General features: G+C 44.0%; 1 protein-coding gene across 1 annotated transcript in view; it reads right to left on the bottom strand.

The window, feature by feature from the left end:
* The window catches only part of Cgnl1 (cingulin like 1), a 102721-nt gene extending 85610 nt beyond the window's left edge, over positions 1 to 17111 (bottom strand). Inside the window, exons 1-6 of the mRNA XM_035443795.1 lie at positions 15519 to 17111; positions 13947 to 14041; positions 11829 to 11934; positions 4841 to 4942; positions 3910 to 4058; positions 2833 to 2968 (exon numbers count right to left, since the gene is read on the bottom strand). Coding sequence (XP_035299686.1) covers positions 2833 to 2968; positions 3910 to 4058; positions 4841 to 4942; positions 11829 to 11934; positions 13947 to 14041; positions 15519 to 17111 — 2181 coding nt within the window. The remainder of the gene's footprint in view (positions 1 to 2832; positions 2969 to 3909; positions 4059 to 4840; positions 4943 to 11828; positions 11935 to 13946; positions 14042 to 15518) is intronic.
* Positions 17112 to 18897: the final 1786 nt, after the last annotated feature.

Genomic DNA, 18897 nt, shown 5'->3' on the forward strand with positions numbered 1-18897 from the left:
TGTAGTTCATTTGGTAGAGCTCTTGCTTCAAATGCATGAGACCCTGTGTTTTATCCTCAGCCTCACATTAAAAAAAGAAAGAAAAGAAAGAAAAGGCGGAGAACATATCTACAATCCCACGTAAGAGGTGGAGACAGGAGGATCAGAACTTCGAGGTCACCCTTGGCTATACAGTGAGTTAGAGTTTTAGTCCAGTCTGAATTACAAAAGAAAGGCCCTGACTTGAAAAAACAAAAAAAAAAAAAAAAAAAGGAATTCAACAAATAATAATTTTTCCTATTTCCTATTTGTTCATTAGTTCTTAACCCTTAGCCTAAAAAAAAAAAACAAATATTCTCTACTATGCTTTCCTTTAAACTTTTTTTTTTTTAACACAGAGTCTCAGTATGTAACTCTGGCTCCTCTGGGTCACTATGTAGACCAGGCTACTCTCTAACTCACAAAGATCTCCTGCCCCTGCCTCCCGAGTGCTGGCATTAAAGGTATGCATCACTCTGTCTGGCTTCCCTCTCACCCTCAATATGATTTTACAGATTCCATGTAGAGGCTTGATGCTATTTAACAAAAAGTGATGAATTTCTGGGCTGGGGTGGAACCAGGGCCACAGCATGTCCCTAGCATGTGCAGGGCCTTGGCTTCAGTCGCCAGCACCTTGGTAAGAAGAGCGGGTTTCATGGTAAGTCTGGACTGCTACTCAGGCTCACCGAGCATCCAGGCATCAACATTTTCAAACATTCGAAAACTTATAGATTCAATGTCCTTTGTGTTTTAAGAGTCAGTTCCCAGGCAGAAGCTATGGAAAACTTGGCCCCAACTCTAATCTGCTATCAAGTTTCTCCGGGCTACTTCTTACTAAGATACAAAGAATAAATTGAAAGTGACCGGGCGATGGGATCTTCTTTATTAGTGCTGTGGAAACTGTAGGCGGTACTATAAAAAGTTGCTAGAAAGTAAAAGGAAAGCAATAAGGCATTTCCCTGGGAACAAGGCAACACACATAAGTGACATAATGGCTAGCAATGTCTCTCCACCTCCCTCCTTCTGCAAACAACACAGGTCATGTCAGGAGAGTGACAAACAACTAGGACCCTAACTGCAAGGTGTTTAAAAAGAGATGTGCTCTGTTCCCATTCCAGTTGTGGTCTGAACACACATCACCAAAGCCAAAGTCCTTGTCTTCATCCCCCAGCAATACAAACAAACCTACAAACCTATCACTAAATCAAGTTCAGTACAAACAGTCAATAGCTTGTGCTTAAAGAGTTAAAGACCTGGGCTGAGGGTGTGGCTCAGTTGGTAGAGTGCTTATCTAGTGTGCATGAAGCCCAGGGCCTAGTCCTCTACACAGCATAAACTGGGAGTGGAGGGACCCACCAGCAATCCTGCACTTGAGAGATGGAGACAGGAAGACCAGAAGCACAAGGTCATCCTCAGCCACATAACTAGTCTGAAGTCCAGTCTGAGCTACATGAGACCCTACCTCAAAAAAAAAAAAAAAAAAGATAAAATAACACACAGGTCATCTTAGAATTACTTCACTTTAGAAAAATATGGTAACTTTCCAAAACTAATTTAAATCCGGAAAATTATTCTTTTGCTCTGTCATTCAGAAGTAGGCTGCACATGAAACGGGGAAGAAGCAAAGATGACAGACAACATGTGACTGTGTTGAAGGGAAGTATGGAAAGCTAGAGCAAGGCAGAATGGACAGAGAGAATAGAGGATGGATAGGATGGATGGAGACAGTTCAGTGCATGGCAGCACAGACTACAACCCAGGGCATGGGAACACAGACTACATGAACATCTTCTGTCCTCTGGGCTTCAGGGTGAAATGCCTCTGAAAGTATAAGTTTTCCACTGACATCATTTCTGGGAATTTATCCTTAGGAAAAATTTTGTTTTAGGGAGGGGCTCATGTATCCCAGGCTGGTCTTTAACTCACTACATCAATTGTAAACAGACTCACAGACAGTAAGAGCTGAGAATTCATACTCATTGTATGTATATTATAAAAACCGTAAACGTGTTACTTACTATAAAGACATTGTAACTATGTCAGAAAGTTCCCTGAAAAAAGGAAAATACAATCTTACCTGTAATTTACTTCAGAATAGTTCAGACACGCAAAAAAGATGAATAGATGAGCAGAAAAATTAATGTGGGAATATGACAAAACACTGACAACTCCTCTATCTGTGTTGAGAATGAATGGATGCTGATATACTAGTTTCTATGTGTGAGTGTGTGAGTATATGAGTGTGAGCATGTGTGTATCTATAAAAGTATGTGAGTGTGTATTTACATGTGTGGGCATGTAAGTGTGTGTGAGACCATCTGAGAGTGTGTGTTTATATGTGTATAAGAGTGTGTGAGAGAATGTATGTGAGCATGTGTAAGTGTGGGAGACACAGGCCAGAAGTCACCTCTGATACCATTCCTCAGACCCCATCTATCTTGTTTTGTGACACAGGGTCTTTGGGCCAGGGGCTCACTGAATAGGCTAGGCTGCCAGCCAGCACACCCCTGGGATCTGTCCACCTTTACTGCTCCTGCACTAGGATTACAAGTCGAGCTATTCTTTTTTTTATATGGGTTCTGGGGATTAACCTCAGTTCCTCATGTTTGCCCAGTCAACACTTTATCAACTGAGCCATCTATCTCTCCATTCCCTGTCATGCTATTCTTGCTGTTGTGCATAATGGTTGAAAGCTTTCCTAAGACAATGACGAACTCACGGAACACACACAACAGAAAGCAGCTTGTAGCATTCAGCTCCCGAATCCCCATCCTCCCAGGCAGGTGGGGTGACACCTGGCCCCCAGTCCCTTACCTCGATCAAGGCTCCTTTCTCCCTGTCCTCGGACTGCTTGGTACTGTCCAGTTCATCGTGCATTTCCGACAGTTGATCCTGTAGGTCTCGAATCTCTGTCTGGTGCTGTTCCCTCTCCATTTTCACCTGGAACAGCCTAATGGGTCAGGGAGAGGTCCATCAGAGAACCCTGGGATTCACAGTCCTCACTTTCAGGCTGTCACATGGACCCCTGTAGCTCCAAGAAGCCTCCTCAGCACTATAGTCTAATGTGGCCAAGATGTTAGATGAGAACTCAAAGCAACAAAATGGGACAGATTTGCAGGGACATTTTCTACCAGAAAGAGACCATGAAGTACTAGAATTTGGACACAGAATATGAAGAAATGCCTGAAATCAAGGAGAACCAGCCAATACTATGCAAGAAGAGACCCATCAAGTTAATGTCTATGGTCAATCTTGATTGTCAGCTCAACTAAACTGACAAGCAACTAGGCTATTAGAAAAATACATCTCTGGGTGTGTTTGCAAAGCTGTTTCCAAACAGGGAACCAGACCTTGATTTTTAGATTCCTTGGCCACCAAGTTTCACAGGATGATAAGGCAGGTGAGGCCTTGGAGTTACTTTTCCTCTCTACAGGCTTTGCAGAAGTGTGAGTATGTATCACAGAGACCAACCCATTCTGGAGTGCTCAGGCTAGGAGACTGTGAACCCACAGGCTAATGCACTTTGGAGGCTGGACCCAGGCGTCTGGAAACCTTAGTCGTCAGTTAGATATCACGCTGGAGGTTCCCAGTAGAAACCTTAGTCATTACATATCACCCCTCAGGGGCCCTTGCTTCTCACTCACCTGCCAGAAGATGCCCTGTTAGGGCTGAAGCTTTGTAAGCCACAATCAAGATACACAAAGTGTTTTAATAATTATTAACCTCCCTGCTATAGCTTCGCCTATACAATTTTGTAAGGGGGGGGAGGAAAGGAAGGTGAGTGGCCTTGATAAACACTTGCAGGGCTAGGAGGTGTGAAAAGCACAGAAGGTTCTAGTAGCATATGACCCAAGAAGTCAGGAAGGGCAAGGGCTCCAGCCGGGTACTCACTCTTCCAAGTTCTTCCGCAGCTCGCCTTCACTTTCCTCCAGCCGTCGCTGCAGGGTGGCCGTCTCTTCCATTTGGCTCTGGTGCCGGCCTCGTAGCTCTTCTAAATCCTCTCGCATTCTCTCTCTCTCCTCCTTAATGTTCTGATGGTTCTAATAGGAATCGGTATGATTTTAAAATACTTCTGTTGTCTATCAACACTGAAACGCCAACACCATTCTCTGTATCTGTCTGTCTGTCCGTCTGTGACAGGGTCTCACGAAGCCCAGGCTAACAGCAAACTGGCTATGTAGCCAAGGATGATCTTGAACTCCTGATCTTCCTGCCTTCACCTCCCAAGTGTTGGCAAGACAGGCGTGCACTACCATGCCTGGGTTATGAGGGGCTGGGGCTGGAACCCAGGTTTTCAAGTGTACTGAGCAAGCACTTTACCAAATGAGCTACATACCCAGCCCAGAAGGCCCTTTGTGAACACTAATGGACCCCATGCACTGTTCCTTTATTATTAAACAACTTAATCAAATCATGTAATTAAGGTTCAGAAGTTCCAGAAAGAATATGAAATATTCATGTTTAGTGAATTGAACACTTTTAAAAGAAAAATGCAAACACCGATAGACCTCATCTAGCTGTATCTATTATTTCCATTTAGTGCTTTTCACAGGAGTAATACACTTAATTCCCGTTGGTCTGCCTGTCTCCAACAGTATTTCAATTGCTCAAAGAAAACAGTTTCTGTGTGCTCCAGTTGCTTTAAAAAATTCTTTGGCTAACAGCCACCAAATTCAAAGGAATGTGCTCAGGGATGACAGGAATGTTTCTTTGGAGGGGTGTGATTTTTTCTTTGATTTTCACCTCACCTGGACATCCCAATATGTTCTAAAAATCCTTTATCAACCAAAACAGAAATGGGAAAAATGTAAGAGCCTAATACCTTCACCTCCAGTTGTAGCTGCCTCTGTAGTTCAGACACTTCTAAGATCAACTTGTTCTTCTGCTCCAATAGGTCTTTGACTTCAGAGGAAAAATTCGAAGCCTGCAATTAATTACAAAGATATCCTCAGCTAAATGCTTGGAATGCTTTGCTTGAATTGTCCTCCCCCAGGGTAACATCGGGATGTGATGGATGCCACACAGCACTGACCATCGAAAGCCTCAGTCATGCAGAACCCTCCCCCAGAGATAACGGTGATGCTCCCTCAGAATTTACTTTACATCTTTCACCTAAGTCCAGGGACTATTACACCAGATTTCTGACATGACTCACACTTGAGAAAGGTGGTAGATTTACTGGACCTCTTTCAAACATATTATGAAATATTAAGGTACTGAATTTAGAACATGTTTCTACCTGCTTGTGAGTGCATGTGGGAGCCCAGACAACCTCAGGTGTTGTTTCTGAGGCACAAAAAAAAAAAAAAAAAAAAAAAAAAAGACAAAAACCATGATCTCTCCCCAGCCTGGGACTGGCTAAATAGGGCAGGCCCGATGGCCAGTGAGCCTTGGGATCTTCCTTTCTCTGCCTTCCCAGTAATGGAATTTGAGGGAAAAAAAAAAAAAGGTGGAGAGTAACTGAGGAAGCATCCAATGTTGACCTCTGGCCTCTATGTGCATGTGCACACACACACACACACACACACACACACACACCATCCCCACCCACCAATACAATGCATACTACCAAGAGCAAATTCGAGAGTGAACCGTGGGATTTAGATGCTGATCGTGTGTCAGTATCTACCCACATTAATGAATGGACTAGAGGATCACAGTAGGGTAAGGGAAATATCTGTCCTTTCTACTCAATTCTGCTCTAAGTTTAAAATACCTTTAAATACATATAGCTTATCAGGCTGGGGGTGTAACTCAGGACTACATGTAACTGCCTAGCATACGTGAGGCCCAGTGCTCAATCCCCATCACCACAAAACAAAACCAACAAGAGTAATTTATTACTTCAGTTCAGGAGGAAAAAGAGCCCCAACAAAAGGGATGAGCAACTCATGTTGAATTAAGAAACCATCTAGAAAATTAGATACCATAAGCAAAAGACCAATCTTAGGATAAGAATATTAGGAGGTAAGAACACCACAGGAAAAGCTATTAAAAAAAAAACTATATAAAAAAATGGCCCTTTGGTTTCTGAAATTATTCCTGAGCTGTATTGTAAGCAAAGCAAGATTCCAAAAGTTCATCAAAAAAAGAGTATCTAAAAGGCAAAGAAGCCGACTGAATGCCACAGATAGTGCTGAGCTGGGGAGACACTAGAGTCCTAACTAGTCACAGTAGACTAAGCTTGGTTGACATCTTCGTATTCATTTGGACTCTAAGAAGGGAATGTAGGTCCTGCCCTGGGAGTGAAGGTGAAAACCTAATGAGACCCCCCTCAGCAGAGACAAAAACAACAGCACCTGTAGAATGAAGGTGACCCACATTGGATTCAGCTCCCTTTGGTGGAAGACAAGACAATCCAGTACACGTGTAAGTTGTCATCCACTACCCAGCATACAATTAGAAAATCCTGGATGGTTAAAGCAGCAGGGAAGAAACTGATGGTTCCCCAGTGGCAGTTAGAATCTAGAAACATGGTCAAAGAGCAACACGATATCTGAAATTGAAGAACTTATTAGGTGGTTCTTAAAAGACTGGTGGTCCCTAGGGCCCTAGGGAGATGGCTCACAGGTAATGATTGCCTGGGCAAGCAAGAGGGCCCAAGTATAGATCCCCAGAACGAACATAGGTGGGTCAGTGTGGTAGCTCACCGTGATCCCAGCCTGGGAAAGCGGCAAGATGCCTGGAACAAGCTACCTAGTAAAATGAGCCGAATCAGTGAGTTCCCGGTTTGATAAGAGACTTGCCCGTTACATTATGGTTGAAGGCTCCGGGAAGATTCTCTGTAACTTCAGGCCTCCCCCACATTCACTCAGGTGCACACGCATGCCACAAACACACATATGAAAAGAAAAATAGCATTTTCAAAGAATGATGAGGGTGTTTTCAGGACATTCAAAAGACAAACCTTTAACCTTAAAAGAGATAGAGACAGCCAACAAAATTAATAAATTTGAAACATTAAGAGAAAAGCCCACACCATTAATCCCAGTACTCAGGAGGCAGAGGAAGGCAGATCCCAGTGAATCTGAGGCCAGCCTGGTCTACAGAGTGAGTTCCAGGACAGCAAGAGCTGTTACAAAAAGATGAGAGAGAGAGAGAGAGAGAGAGAGAGAGAGAGAGAGGGGGGGGGAGAAAATATCCAGAGTATATGATATGACAAATGAAACCATACACACACACACACACATACTCACATAGACACACAAACAGACACACACAGAATAAGGGAGAGCATTTTTAAAAAGTAAAATACATGTAACTGGAATATAAGAAGAACAAAATGTGAAAGAAATATTCAAAACAAATGAACAGGGTGTTTCAGATCTGATGAGTGCCAGAAAAAGTATGAAGTCAAGAATTCAGGTTAAACACAATAAAACCACATTACACTCAAGCTTCTAAAACAATGGAAGATCAAATATTCAAAGCAGCTACAGAGAAAACGTGTGTCGCTTAAGAATGCTGCCTGCCTTCCAGGGGAGCAGGAGACAAGTGTATCTCTGAAGTGATCAGATAAAACAATGCTCCCTGAACTAAAGAGCCTCCAGCACCAGAGTGGACAAAGGCCAGTCTGAGCAAACACTGAGAGAGCCCACCGCCAGCAGAAAAGACAGCACGGCAGAACAGAACAGTTCCCCGAGACAGAAGAACACAGCCCTAGGCAGGAAACATAGAAGCACAAAAGGGGTGGAAGCAACTGGGAAGTGAACAAACCAAAATGGAAGACGTGTGGGATACGGGAAAAGTAGAGAACACAAACACGAGAAGGCCCGTCCTTATGCAGGGGACCAGACACATGAAGACTGGCAACCTGAACAAAGTGACACGCACATCCAGTGTTAGCCCCGGACAAAAGTCCTTGCTCTCTCTCCCCTCTCCTTGCCTTTTCTTAGAGCTACTGTTATGATTTGAATTAGTGTATATACGTGTATGATGCACATGTGTGCAAGTGTGTGCTGATGCTTACAGAGGCCAGAGGTGTCTGGTTCACTGCAGGTGGAGTTACAGGGTGAACCACATGACATGGGTGCTAAGAACGAAGCTCAGGTCCTCTACAAGAGCCCACTCTTAACTCTTGGGCTATCTCTCCAGCTCTGCCCACCTCATCCCCACATCTGGAAAATCTAGCTTTTGTATGGAAGGGTGAGAGACTTAGAATATCCAACTTAAAGAAAAGAAGAAAGGGATAAAGTCGGAAGGCAGACATTACCAGATCTGAGAGCCTAAAGGTACAGTGCAGATCTGTAAAGAACTGATGCGGCGTTAGAGACATAGAATCCATGGAACAAAACAGACGCCTACTATCGGGGCCTCATGTGCACCACTGGTAAGAACATCAATTGTTCTACCACTTCCTGAAACCTGTATGCACAGCAAAACTTCTGCTTAATTTACGACCTGGAAGCTCATTACTACTTATTATATACCAGAGGAATGAGTGTGTGTTCATTAAAAATTGTGTGGCACACACCTTTAATCCCAGCACTTGGGAGGCAGAGGCAGGTGGATCTCTGTGAGTTCGAGGCCAGCCTGGTCTCCAGAGTGAGTGCCAGGATAGGCTCCAAAGCTACACAGAGAAACCCTGTTTTGAAAAAAGAAAAAAAAAATTGTGTGTGAACAATACTGTTCAATGTCTACTGTAGCTTTATGTTAAGAGTCCCAGGCCAGAAATATTCACCAGGAATACACTAGTACACACACACACACACACACACACACACACACACACACACCAATATGTAATAAAAAAATAGTAAGTGCAACATTAATGAACTTCACTGACACAATATTGAAGAAATAAAGCCAGACAGACAGTAACCAGGTGACTATTTATATGAAATTTAATTAAAACTAATCTAGGTGATAGGTGTCACATTACCTCAAGAAAGAGGGGATGTGACTGACAGGGAAAGAACATTCAGGAAACTTCTGGGTGAAGGCAGTAGTACCCTGTCTGTGATCTGAGTAGGATTTGCACAGATACAAATCTGTGATAAAAATACAGAGAATTACACAGTTATGATTCTTGAAATTTACTAAATTCCACCCCAATAAACCAGTACAAAAGGATCTGTTGAAGAAAACACCTGTTGTGGGACATTCTCCAGGAACCTGTGTGTCTGCGCAGCCAGACCTTCCATCTCCAAACCTCCCTCTCTCTGGGGGATAATACTCCCGAATGCCAGGCAGACTTTCACCCCCACCCTCAGCACAGGCCTGTCTGCAAGTGCAAATAAACACACTTGGGCCAAATTGGCTTTCTCCTTTTAGTCCTTGTGTTCCCACCAAGAAGAGGGGCCAGATTAAACAGTTAGAAGGTATGGCGTCTGATCTGAGTGTGAATATCAAGGGCTCTTGTTTCTTTCCTACCGTAGACGTGATAACAGGATGAAGCTCTCCAGAGAACTTGGCTAAAATCCTACAGGTTAAGTGGTGGGGTGAAGCGATAAAAGCAGAAATCTAAGCTATAAGAGGCAGAGTCAAGGCTCACAAGTCGCTGATCCAGGTGTGGGTTGTGTATCATAAACCTGGAAGAGGCCCGTCTCACAGACTGTGGGTACCAGGACGAGATCCCCACTGCAAAAGCACAGAAGTGTCAAGTCTTCCAGTGCAATGAGGGCATCCATCTCAGCACCTAAATCCAACCCAGCAGGACAAATCACATACAAAAGGAGAAGGAGGGAACCAGGGAAGATGGCAGGGAGGAGAAAGGAAAGGAAAGAAATAAACAAAACTCTATCCGCTTTGCAGTTTCCACGATGGTCTCAGTCCATAAAGAAAAGACTCTAACATTCCCCCCTAGGGAATCACTGAACATACTCGCAAAAGATAAAAGTCCAAAACTTTGCCAGCAAAGGATCAAATTTAGAACATAAGAAAGAGAGGGGGACACGGTGTGTGGTGCCAGAGATCTCATCCTGTCTTCCTCAAGTCAGCAGGGCTTCTTAACTAGTCTCTCTCTAATCTTACCTCTCTCTAAAAGCAGCAAAAGCTTTGTATTGTCGTACAATACAACAGCATCTGTGTCTGTCTGAGAGCACTTGCCAGACACACATGAAGCCCTGGGTTCCATCCCCAGCACTGCACAAATGGGTGTGGTAGTGCACACCTGTAATCCCAGCACTCATGAGCAAGAGAATCACAAGTTCAAGGCCAGCTTTAGCTACATGAGATCCTGTCTCAAAAGAAAATAAAAATGCCTTTCAGGTAGCCTAGAGGGGAAATGTCCTATCTAGCTCTCCCCATGTCCTGGTTTTGTGTAGCAACTACATAAAATTACTTCAAGAAACATAAACATGGCAAACTTACAAATCTTTTTTTTTTTTTTCTTTTTTTTTTTTTTTTTTTTTTTTTTTTTTGGTTTCCTGAGACAGGGTTTCTCTGTGGCTTTAGAGGCTGTCTTGGAACTAGCTCTTGTAGACCAGGCTGGTCTCGAACTCAGAGATCTGCCTGCCTCTGCCTCATGAGTGCTGGGAGTGTGCCACTACCACCCAGCTCTTACAATTCTTAACACCGTATGTGCCATTCTTGTAACCTAGACTATCCTGCCTCCTGCCTTCCTACAAAGAACGCTTTGACCTTAGACATCTTATTTGCAGAAGGGACACACTTCCCCAGTTGCCGACGACTGCTCCAAGTCCATAATCCATAATGACAATCTTAATGTCAAGTCCAAAGGCTACGTCCTTCCCAGAACATGCCAGTAAGCAGAAGGCAAGAATAGCAGATGTGATTTAAATTTAAAAGCTTTATCAAAAAAATATTAAGTTAACATTAAGAAATATGAGAGATTTGATTCCGTACAATCTGGAGGTGTAAGAAGACGGACCTGTGAGTCTGGGGCCAGACTGGTCTACACAGTGAGACCCTGCCTCCAAACAAGCACTTTCAGAGAGGAGGACTTGGTGAGAAAAACAACTAAAATTCATTATATGTGTATATGAAATTGCCAATAAATTTTCTTTTGTTATTTTGCTTTTTTGAGACAGGTTTTCTCTATGTAGCTTTGTAGACCAGGCTGACCTGGAACTCATAGAGATCCACCTGCCTCTGCCTCCCAAGTGCAGGGATTAAAGGCATGCGCCACCACAGCCTGGCTGCCAACAATTTTTTTAACAAAACGAAAAATTAGGTACAGCTCCTGAAAGCTGTGTATAAGCAAGTTGTAGTTTTAAGTTCCCACGTCAGAATCACGGCCCTGTATCACACACACACACACACACACACACACACACACACACACTCCACCACCATTCTCACACTCACAACATAGTCACAGGCATGCTGAATGCTAGAGCTCTTCTAGCTGATCATTTAGCTGATGCATAAAAATATTCTCTGTGTTTCTTGTCTGCTCATGACAAGATGGTTGGCTTTAAAAATATTTCAGATTTGGGGTTATTTTGGGATTGGAATATCTGCATGAATAATGAGATATTTTATGAACACAAGTAGAAATATAAAATTCATTTAAATGGCATACATTTCTAATACACAGAGCCCAGAAGGGATTTGATACAATGGTTTTAACAGGTTTCTGCATGAAAAGAAGTTGTATTTGTGTCCCTGTGTGTGGTCAAGTGTTGAATTTTCCATATATACTGGGTCAACGCTCAAGAAGTTTGGGTTTTAGGGTATTTTGGGTTAGGATATTTAAGCTGTGTTTAAAGCCAGACTGGCCATCTGAGGCACTGCTTGCTCCTTGAGGGGGTGTCCCACTTACTACTGTCAACAGCAGCTGAAGAAACCAGTCCCTCTCCACATTTCACATTAAACACACTCCACAGAACACAAAAACTACAACTTACTTGATTATTGCCTTGCGCACTCCCTGCTGCTCGAGACTTTAAAGTCTGGATTTTCTCAAAGACCAGGTTGACTTTCCTTTTGGTGGCATCCTCATTGTCTGTGCTTCTGCAACAGCAGCAGAGAAAACATTAAGGGACAAAGCTGTCAGCCTCAAGATGTCCTACGTGCCTGTACACTCACAGAGAAGGCTCCTGAAGATAAGCTGCAAGCGGTCTGAGTAAACTAAGGCTTGTTCACAAAGACAAAACCAGTGCTTGATGGGCAAGATGGAAGGACATTACCACTCAATCTCAGAGAAGGACGTTCATTCCCAAATATCTGCTAGTGACAGACTAAGCATAATCTAAATCAAGCTCAGTGAAAATACTGTAAGCCATTGCTGGACCCAATGTTCATATTATTTCTCTCAAAGGGAAACTCTCTCTCTCTCTCTCTCTCTCTCTCTCTCTCTCTCTCTCTCTCTCTCTCTCCCTTTCTCACTCTCACTTTTAAACCTCAAGCTACTAAGATGTTCGAGGATTTTTAACTTATTTAGCTTCTGTTTAAGATAAAGAAGCCCCGATGCCAAGACTATGCAACAGCAGCCCTTTGTCTCCACTTCCATGGATAATCAGATCATTTTACCACACCCCTGGCAATTAGGGGATTTAAAATAAAATTCCTTAAACAGGCACCTACTATTAACTTCGGTCTCACTTGTCTCTCAACAAATCAAGTGGGAAAGAAAGAGAAGAAACGGGGGAGGGAGAGAGAGAAAGCTCAGAGAAGGGAAAGGAGGGGGTGGAAGGAAGGAAAAGAATTTTAAAAACCACAATCTTCCACCTTAATTTTACAGGGTGAAGCCCCTCACAGGCAGTATTAGAAGTTCTGTGGTGAGTTTTAAGCCCCTGTGTTGTGTTTTGAAGCCACTTTGCCAGTTCTGTCAGGCTGACAAGTGAATCGGAAGTCACAGCCCACAAACACCCAGTGTGGACAGCTGCACGTCTCAAGTGGCTGACTTTCACTCACATAGGACTTGGAAGCCTCTGCTTTCTTCTAACCACTCTACAAGACCACTGTGACAGAAACATCAGATTCCTGCTCCACAGTCCCAGCATGGCTGGCATGTAGGAGAAGAACCCAAGTGGCTGGAAGCGAGTTTCCAAGATAGGCTAGGCAAGCATTGCTCTCAGTTGCCTTCTGGGTACTTGACAATCATGGGCTGGGCCTCTGGGAGAAAGGAGGCACTTTCATTTGGGGCTTCCAAGAAGGGATGCTGGAGACTGCCATGGCATGGAAGACCTCCCCATCCCTGAACTTGTTTTGATACAGTAAAGGGTTGTTGTTTTTTTTTGTTTTGTTTTGTTTTGTTTTAAAGGTTTCTTTATTGATTATGTATAGTGTTCTGCCTTCATGTGTCCCTGCAGGCCAGAAGAGGGCACCCGACCTCATTACAGATGGTTGTGAGACACCATGTGGTTGCTGGGAATTGAACTCAGGACCTCTGGAAGAGTAGCCAGTGCTCTTAACCTCTGAGCCATCTTGCCAGCCCTAAAGGTCTATTTTTAAAACATTGGTTTAATGCAGGGGAGATGATGACTTGGTGAGTAAACTGCTGAGTATGGATCCCAGAACACACAAAAGCTGGCCACAGTGGCACATATGTGTAGCCCCAGGGTTTGGAGGCAGAGACAGGCAGATCCCAGGAACTTGCTAGCTAGCTGAAACTGGGAGTCCAAGGTTCTGTGGTCTCAAAAAAAAATAAAATAAAATAAAAATAAATAAATAAATAAATAAATAAATAAATAAATAAATCAAGGTGGAAGGTGAGATAGAGAAGGATTCCTGACTTTGACCTCTTGACTCCCACATGAGCATGGATGCTGAATGCACCTGTATATACATGCACACATAGGCATTTCTCATGGACACACACATACACCTATATGTTTTTAACTGACTTACAAAGAACATCCTTCCCTACCCCCTATACCTAGTAGGAAACTGCACCCATAGAGATGAGCCCTTATCTGGCTCGGGGAGAACAGGAAATAAAGATTAAATACAAAGCCCCAAATATAAGTCAAGAGCCCTGTCAGCAATGGCAATGACTTTGTTCTTTAAGGAAAAGCACGTACCCTTCTTTGAGATAATTGTAAAGGATCTGCTTGGCCGTCTCCTCATTGGTTTGTTGTGTGAGCTCCTGCTGGCCCTTTAATAGATCTGGTGTGGCCTGGAACAAAATACAGTGTGTTATTAGACCAAGAGGGTGGCACTCCCAGGAAGATGGCAATGACTTGGAAACACAGACTGCTAACACAACTCCTTTCCAAAATCAATTCATCTGGCCAGCCTCCTCACCTCAAACTCCTCACCCCAGCCTCCTCACCCCAAACTCCTCACTCCAGCCTCCTCACCCCAAACTCCATGAGCTTGGGACCCTTGGGCAAGTGACTTCTCATTCCCCTGGGTTTTCTCAGTGGTAAATGAAGGTTAATATCAGTGCTTCCCATAGCTGGTGCAATGCTATTTATATCATAATGCCTGGAACTTACAAGCCTTATCATAGTTTTATTACTGTTATTATTTTTTTTAACTGTTACTATCAAAACACTCAATGTGCCACTTAGACTCTATCACTTTGCAATTAACCAAATGAAGATTAACCTAATTTCTCAGACCAGAAACCAACCTAGCCACCCAACTTCAGGAATAAAAGCATATGGATGTAAACCTAACCTCAGAACCTGTGTGTTAAAATTCATTCTGGCCGGGCAGTGGTGGCGCTCGCCTTTAATCCCAGCACTTGGGAGGCAGAGGCAGGCAGATCTCTGTGAGTTCGAGACCAGCCTGGTCTACAAGAGCTAGTTCCAGGACAGCCTCCAAGGCCATAGAGAAACCCTGTCTCGGAGAAAAAAAAAAAAAAAAAAAACAATAAAATTCATTCTGTATACGTAACAGATGTCAGACACGTGAAGAGAAATGGAGTCTCTCTGTGTACTATTTGAGGGTATCTGAGGGTACTATTTGAGGGTAGTTTACAGAAAGTGAACTGGCAGCACTCAGAATAATCTAGAAAACTATACAGTAGTTGGCAGTAGGACATAATCTGATAATAATAATAATAATAATAATAATAATAATAATAATAATAACAACAGCTGGGCCATGGTGGTGCACCCTTTTAATCGCAGCACTTGGGAAGCAAAGGCAGGAAGATCTCTAAGTTCAAGGCCAGCCTGGTCTGTAGAGTGAGTTCCAGGACGGCCTGGGCTACACAGAGAAACCCTGTCTTAAAAAAACCAAATAGATAAAAAATTAAATAAATGAAATAAACGAAATGTGCAAGGGCCGGAGAAATGGCTCAGTTGGTGAAATGCTTGCTCTGAAAGCATGAGAATAAGTTCGATCCCAGCACCCAGGAAAAACCCAAGCACTGCACCATCTATCATCCCTGCACCGAGTAGGTGGAGGCAAGGAGCAGGCAGCTAGTGTGGCTGTATCAGTGAGCTCCAGGTCCAGTGAGAGAGCCCCTCTCACAAAGTAAGGTGGAGAGTGGCAGAGGAAGACCTAAGTATGTGCACATGTATGCAAATATACACTTACACACACAAAATCATCAAATGTGCTATTGCTGATTCAAGACCCTCACATCCATTCCTAGGGCGCATTACTTAGGCTGCCTTGAAAAGGAAAAACACAAGTGTTACCTGTGTATTAGTGTCGGAAGGAAAAGTCTTCACAGAAATTTTCTTGGCACCAGAATCAGGTGTGGCAGCCACGGCCCGGTTCTGTAACATCAACGTGGCAGTGGCTATTTTGATTTCTTCCTCTTTTTTATTCTGTGCTGGAAGGGAGGAGGCACAAGCCACCCCGCTTTCCTGACTTCCTTTGTTCAGTACTTTCCCATCTTTGTTCTGCAGGGGAGGTTTGGGGTGGGCACCCTGTGTGGCACCCTGCAGCCTTGCAAGTGTGCAGCTTGGACTGTGCTTCCCACGGTGCTCGGGGGCCAGCGACCTCTGCGGGAAGACCTGGGATGGCCGGAGGAGGTGTTCGCTAGACTTGCCCAGGTTCCTGCTGAACTCTGTGAGGTATTCTGTATTTCCCTGGAGACCAAACGGAAAGGCACTATCTACGCTTCGAGATCTTTTCCTGTCCTCCGGATTGATCCTGTTTCTCTTCCCAGACCTTCCTCTTCTCTGAAGCCCAGGCTTTTGGTCAAATTTTTCAATTAACTGGTCCACACCAGGAATTGAGCAGGTGTCAATATCCCGCCCAGTTCCTGGTAAGAAGGGGATATACCTTCTGTTTTCATGGCGGTTGACATTGTCAGCATGGATGGCGCATTCCTGATCATCAAGTAAAAATCTGTACAAGGAAGTAGCTGAGGTGGGAGTCGTGGATGACGAAGATGACCTCCGTGACCGAGCTCCATCCAGAATGGGTCCTGCGGAATCTTGTCGCCGGAAGGGTAGTACATCTGGCCTACTTTTCTTGGTTTCAGAGTAAGCCTGTGGGCTAGGGGCAGTTGGAGATTTCCGTGGAGGGGAAAGGGTCTCCTCCCCCACCCCCTCCTTGGCGCAGCTCTGAACATTCACGCACACTGAGGTCTGCTTTTGGGGGTCTTCTATGACCACAGAGCTGCAGAGACGAATCGCCATCGTGTTGGTCTTGGCTACATCTTCCAAAGTAGGGCTGTTGGGCTGGGAACCGCAAAGTTTGGGGAAGCAATTCCTAGGCTTCTTGTAGTTGGTCCCTTCCTCTACTGCATTTCTCAGCCAGGGACTCTCTGGAGGGTGATGCTTTTTTGAGGTCACCTCATTCTTTTCAGGGTCATAGGGTTGCAGCAATTCTGGGTGCCTCTGAAAGTTGAGCACGTGGGGTAGTTTTGTGGGCCCATCTTTGCGTTCTACAACTCCATTCCTGCCCTCGTGGAGCAGGGGCTGCTTCTGGTTTCTTATGGGGCTGGTTTGCAGGTATGGGTTTTCTGGAAGCTGCAGCTCCTCTGGATTGTTCTCCTTCAACACGGTCCCATTGCTTGGATGTAAGGACAGATTATTTATCATTGAAGATGCAAACGCTGGCCCGTTTTCTGGAAAAGGTGTACCTGCTAGACACCGTTCAGTGTTGTTCAGGACTATGTAAGGGTGACCATCAATTCCCTGGACCCTAATACTGACACCATAGGAGCCTGCCTTTGAGGGCTGGGAATTCCTTGGCTTCTGGGCCTCGTCACTGGCGAGTCTCAGGTGGACACCATATTCCTGCTGCACGTGTTGATATTCACCAAAATACAGCTCCATGGTTCACTGTCCCAGCTGGGGGTCGGAAAGAGGGTATTACATTAGATCACATCTGTTTATGCAAAGATGATTATCAGGGGGAAATTTCAGGGTTCAAAGACAGCTAGACACTAAACAGCAAAGAGACTTCAGTACAGCTGAGCCCTGTCCTGACCTGCACTTCTTTCTGGGTGTACTTGAGCCTGTGTGATGGCTGGCTTGCCAACACTGGCTGCAGCCCTGGCCTGAAGACAGTGTCTGGTGTAATGACCTGGCCTCTGGCATAGCTCCGCTCTTGTTTCCAGCTATTCTTGTCATTTTTTTTTTCCTTAGTAGGTTTCCTCACACTTTGTGCTATTTATTTTTAACCAAGAGAGTGTTCTGGTTGCCAGCAATTAAGAACAAGGTACTTTTCCATGAAAATAGTTGAGAGCTAAGACTAAGGATTATCGTTGGTCTTCTCTTCCTCTGCCTTTTTAGATGCACATCTGGCTTTAAAATCTTGCACATTTATTTTGTATATGTGTGTGTGTGAATGTATGTATGTATGTATGTATGTATGTATGTATATGCAGATTAGATGCATACACGCCACAGTAAGCTCGTGACCAGAAGGCAACACACAGAAGTCAGTTCTCAGCTTCTGCTATGTATACCCCAGAATTCAAACTCAGGTCATCAGGCTTGACAGCAAGCACCTTCACCGACTGAGGCATCTGGCTGGTCACCCCTACTATTTTTTTCTTGAGACAAGGTCTTATGAATCCCAGACTGGTTTCAAACTTGCTATGTATCCAAGAATGACCTTCAACTCTGAGCCTCTTGCCTCTACCTCCTGAACTCACCAGTCACATCTTGACCCCCTTTCTCAGCAGCATCATGGGATTATCTTTCTGTTTTTAAAAGTCCATTACAAATCTTTTGTAGGAAGGGCTGGGGTTCAAACCCAGGGCCTTCCAGGTGCTAAGTAAACACTTGACCATTTGAGGATACCTCAGCCATGTGGCTTTTTTTTTTTTTTTTTTTTAAGCATCTGTACAGACAAGTTCATCCAGTGGGGATCTTTTGTGTTTTCTATTTACTAAATGGGGTTTCTTTTTATTCACCAATAATGTCTCCTTATGCTGGCTCTACAATGAAAACATTTCTTTAGATACTTAATGAGAAGCTCAACTAGGGTTTTAAGAGTCCTTTGCCACAGTTACTACAATCAACACTGATTGCATTTCAGTTTTTGAATATGGCCACATGGTTTATCTCAACCCTAGCTCCAGGTTGGTGAAGCAATCCACATATCTGAATTTCATGAACCAGACACAATTCACATTTCCTTGACAAAATGATGACACTTCTCCGCCGAGTGTCTTAAGCAAATGTAGATTTCCTACCCAATCAAAGCATAAACACTGAATTAATGAATGAATGAATCGAAGGACAGCTGTTCTCCACTTCCGGGCGCCAGGCCTGGTGTAAGATCCTAATACTCATCACAGAGGCATTTGCTCCATCAGGCAGCCCCACCAAGGGCTTACATAATTTGGCAGTAAACGCTGATCAATTGCCAGTATGCAACATTGTAGCACTTTGGCAATAAAAGTGGTGTTTTGGAGTAGAAAAAAAGGCTTTCTGAAAAGGCTGCTAAGTGATGATAATCACTTTAGTTAGTGAGATCAATGGGTATGTGTGTGGGAACAAAGACTCAACGCTTGGCAGAGCTCAAAACCCATGCCAGATGGAGACATGTCCTCTCTCTGGGCCATCACACATGATCAGGGAGCATGATTTGTCACGGAAGGCTGGTTTATGC

The sequence above is a fragment of the Cricetulus griseus genome, chromosome 4 (assembly GCF_003668045.3).
Source record: "Cricetulus griseus strain 17A/GY chromosome 4, alternate assembly CriGri-PICRH-1.0, whole genome shotgun sequence".
NCBI lineage: Eukaryota > Metazoa > Chordata > Mammalia > Rodentia > Cricetidae > Cricetulus > Cricetulus griseus.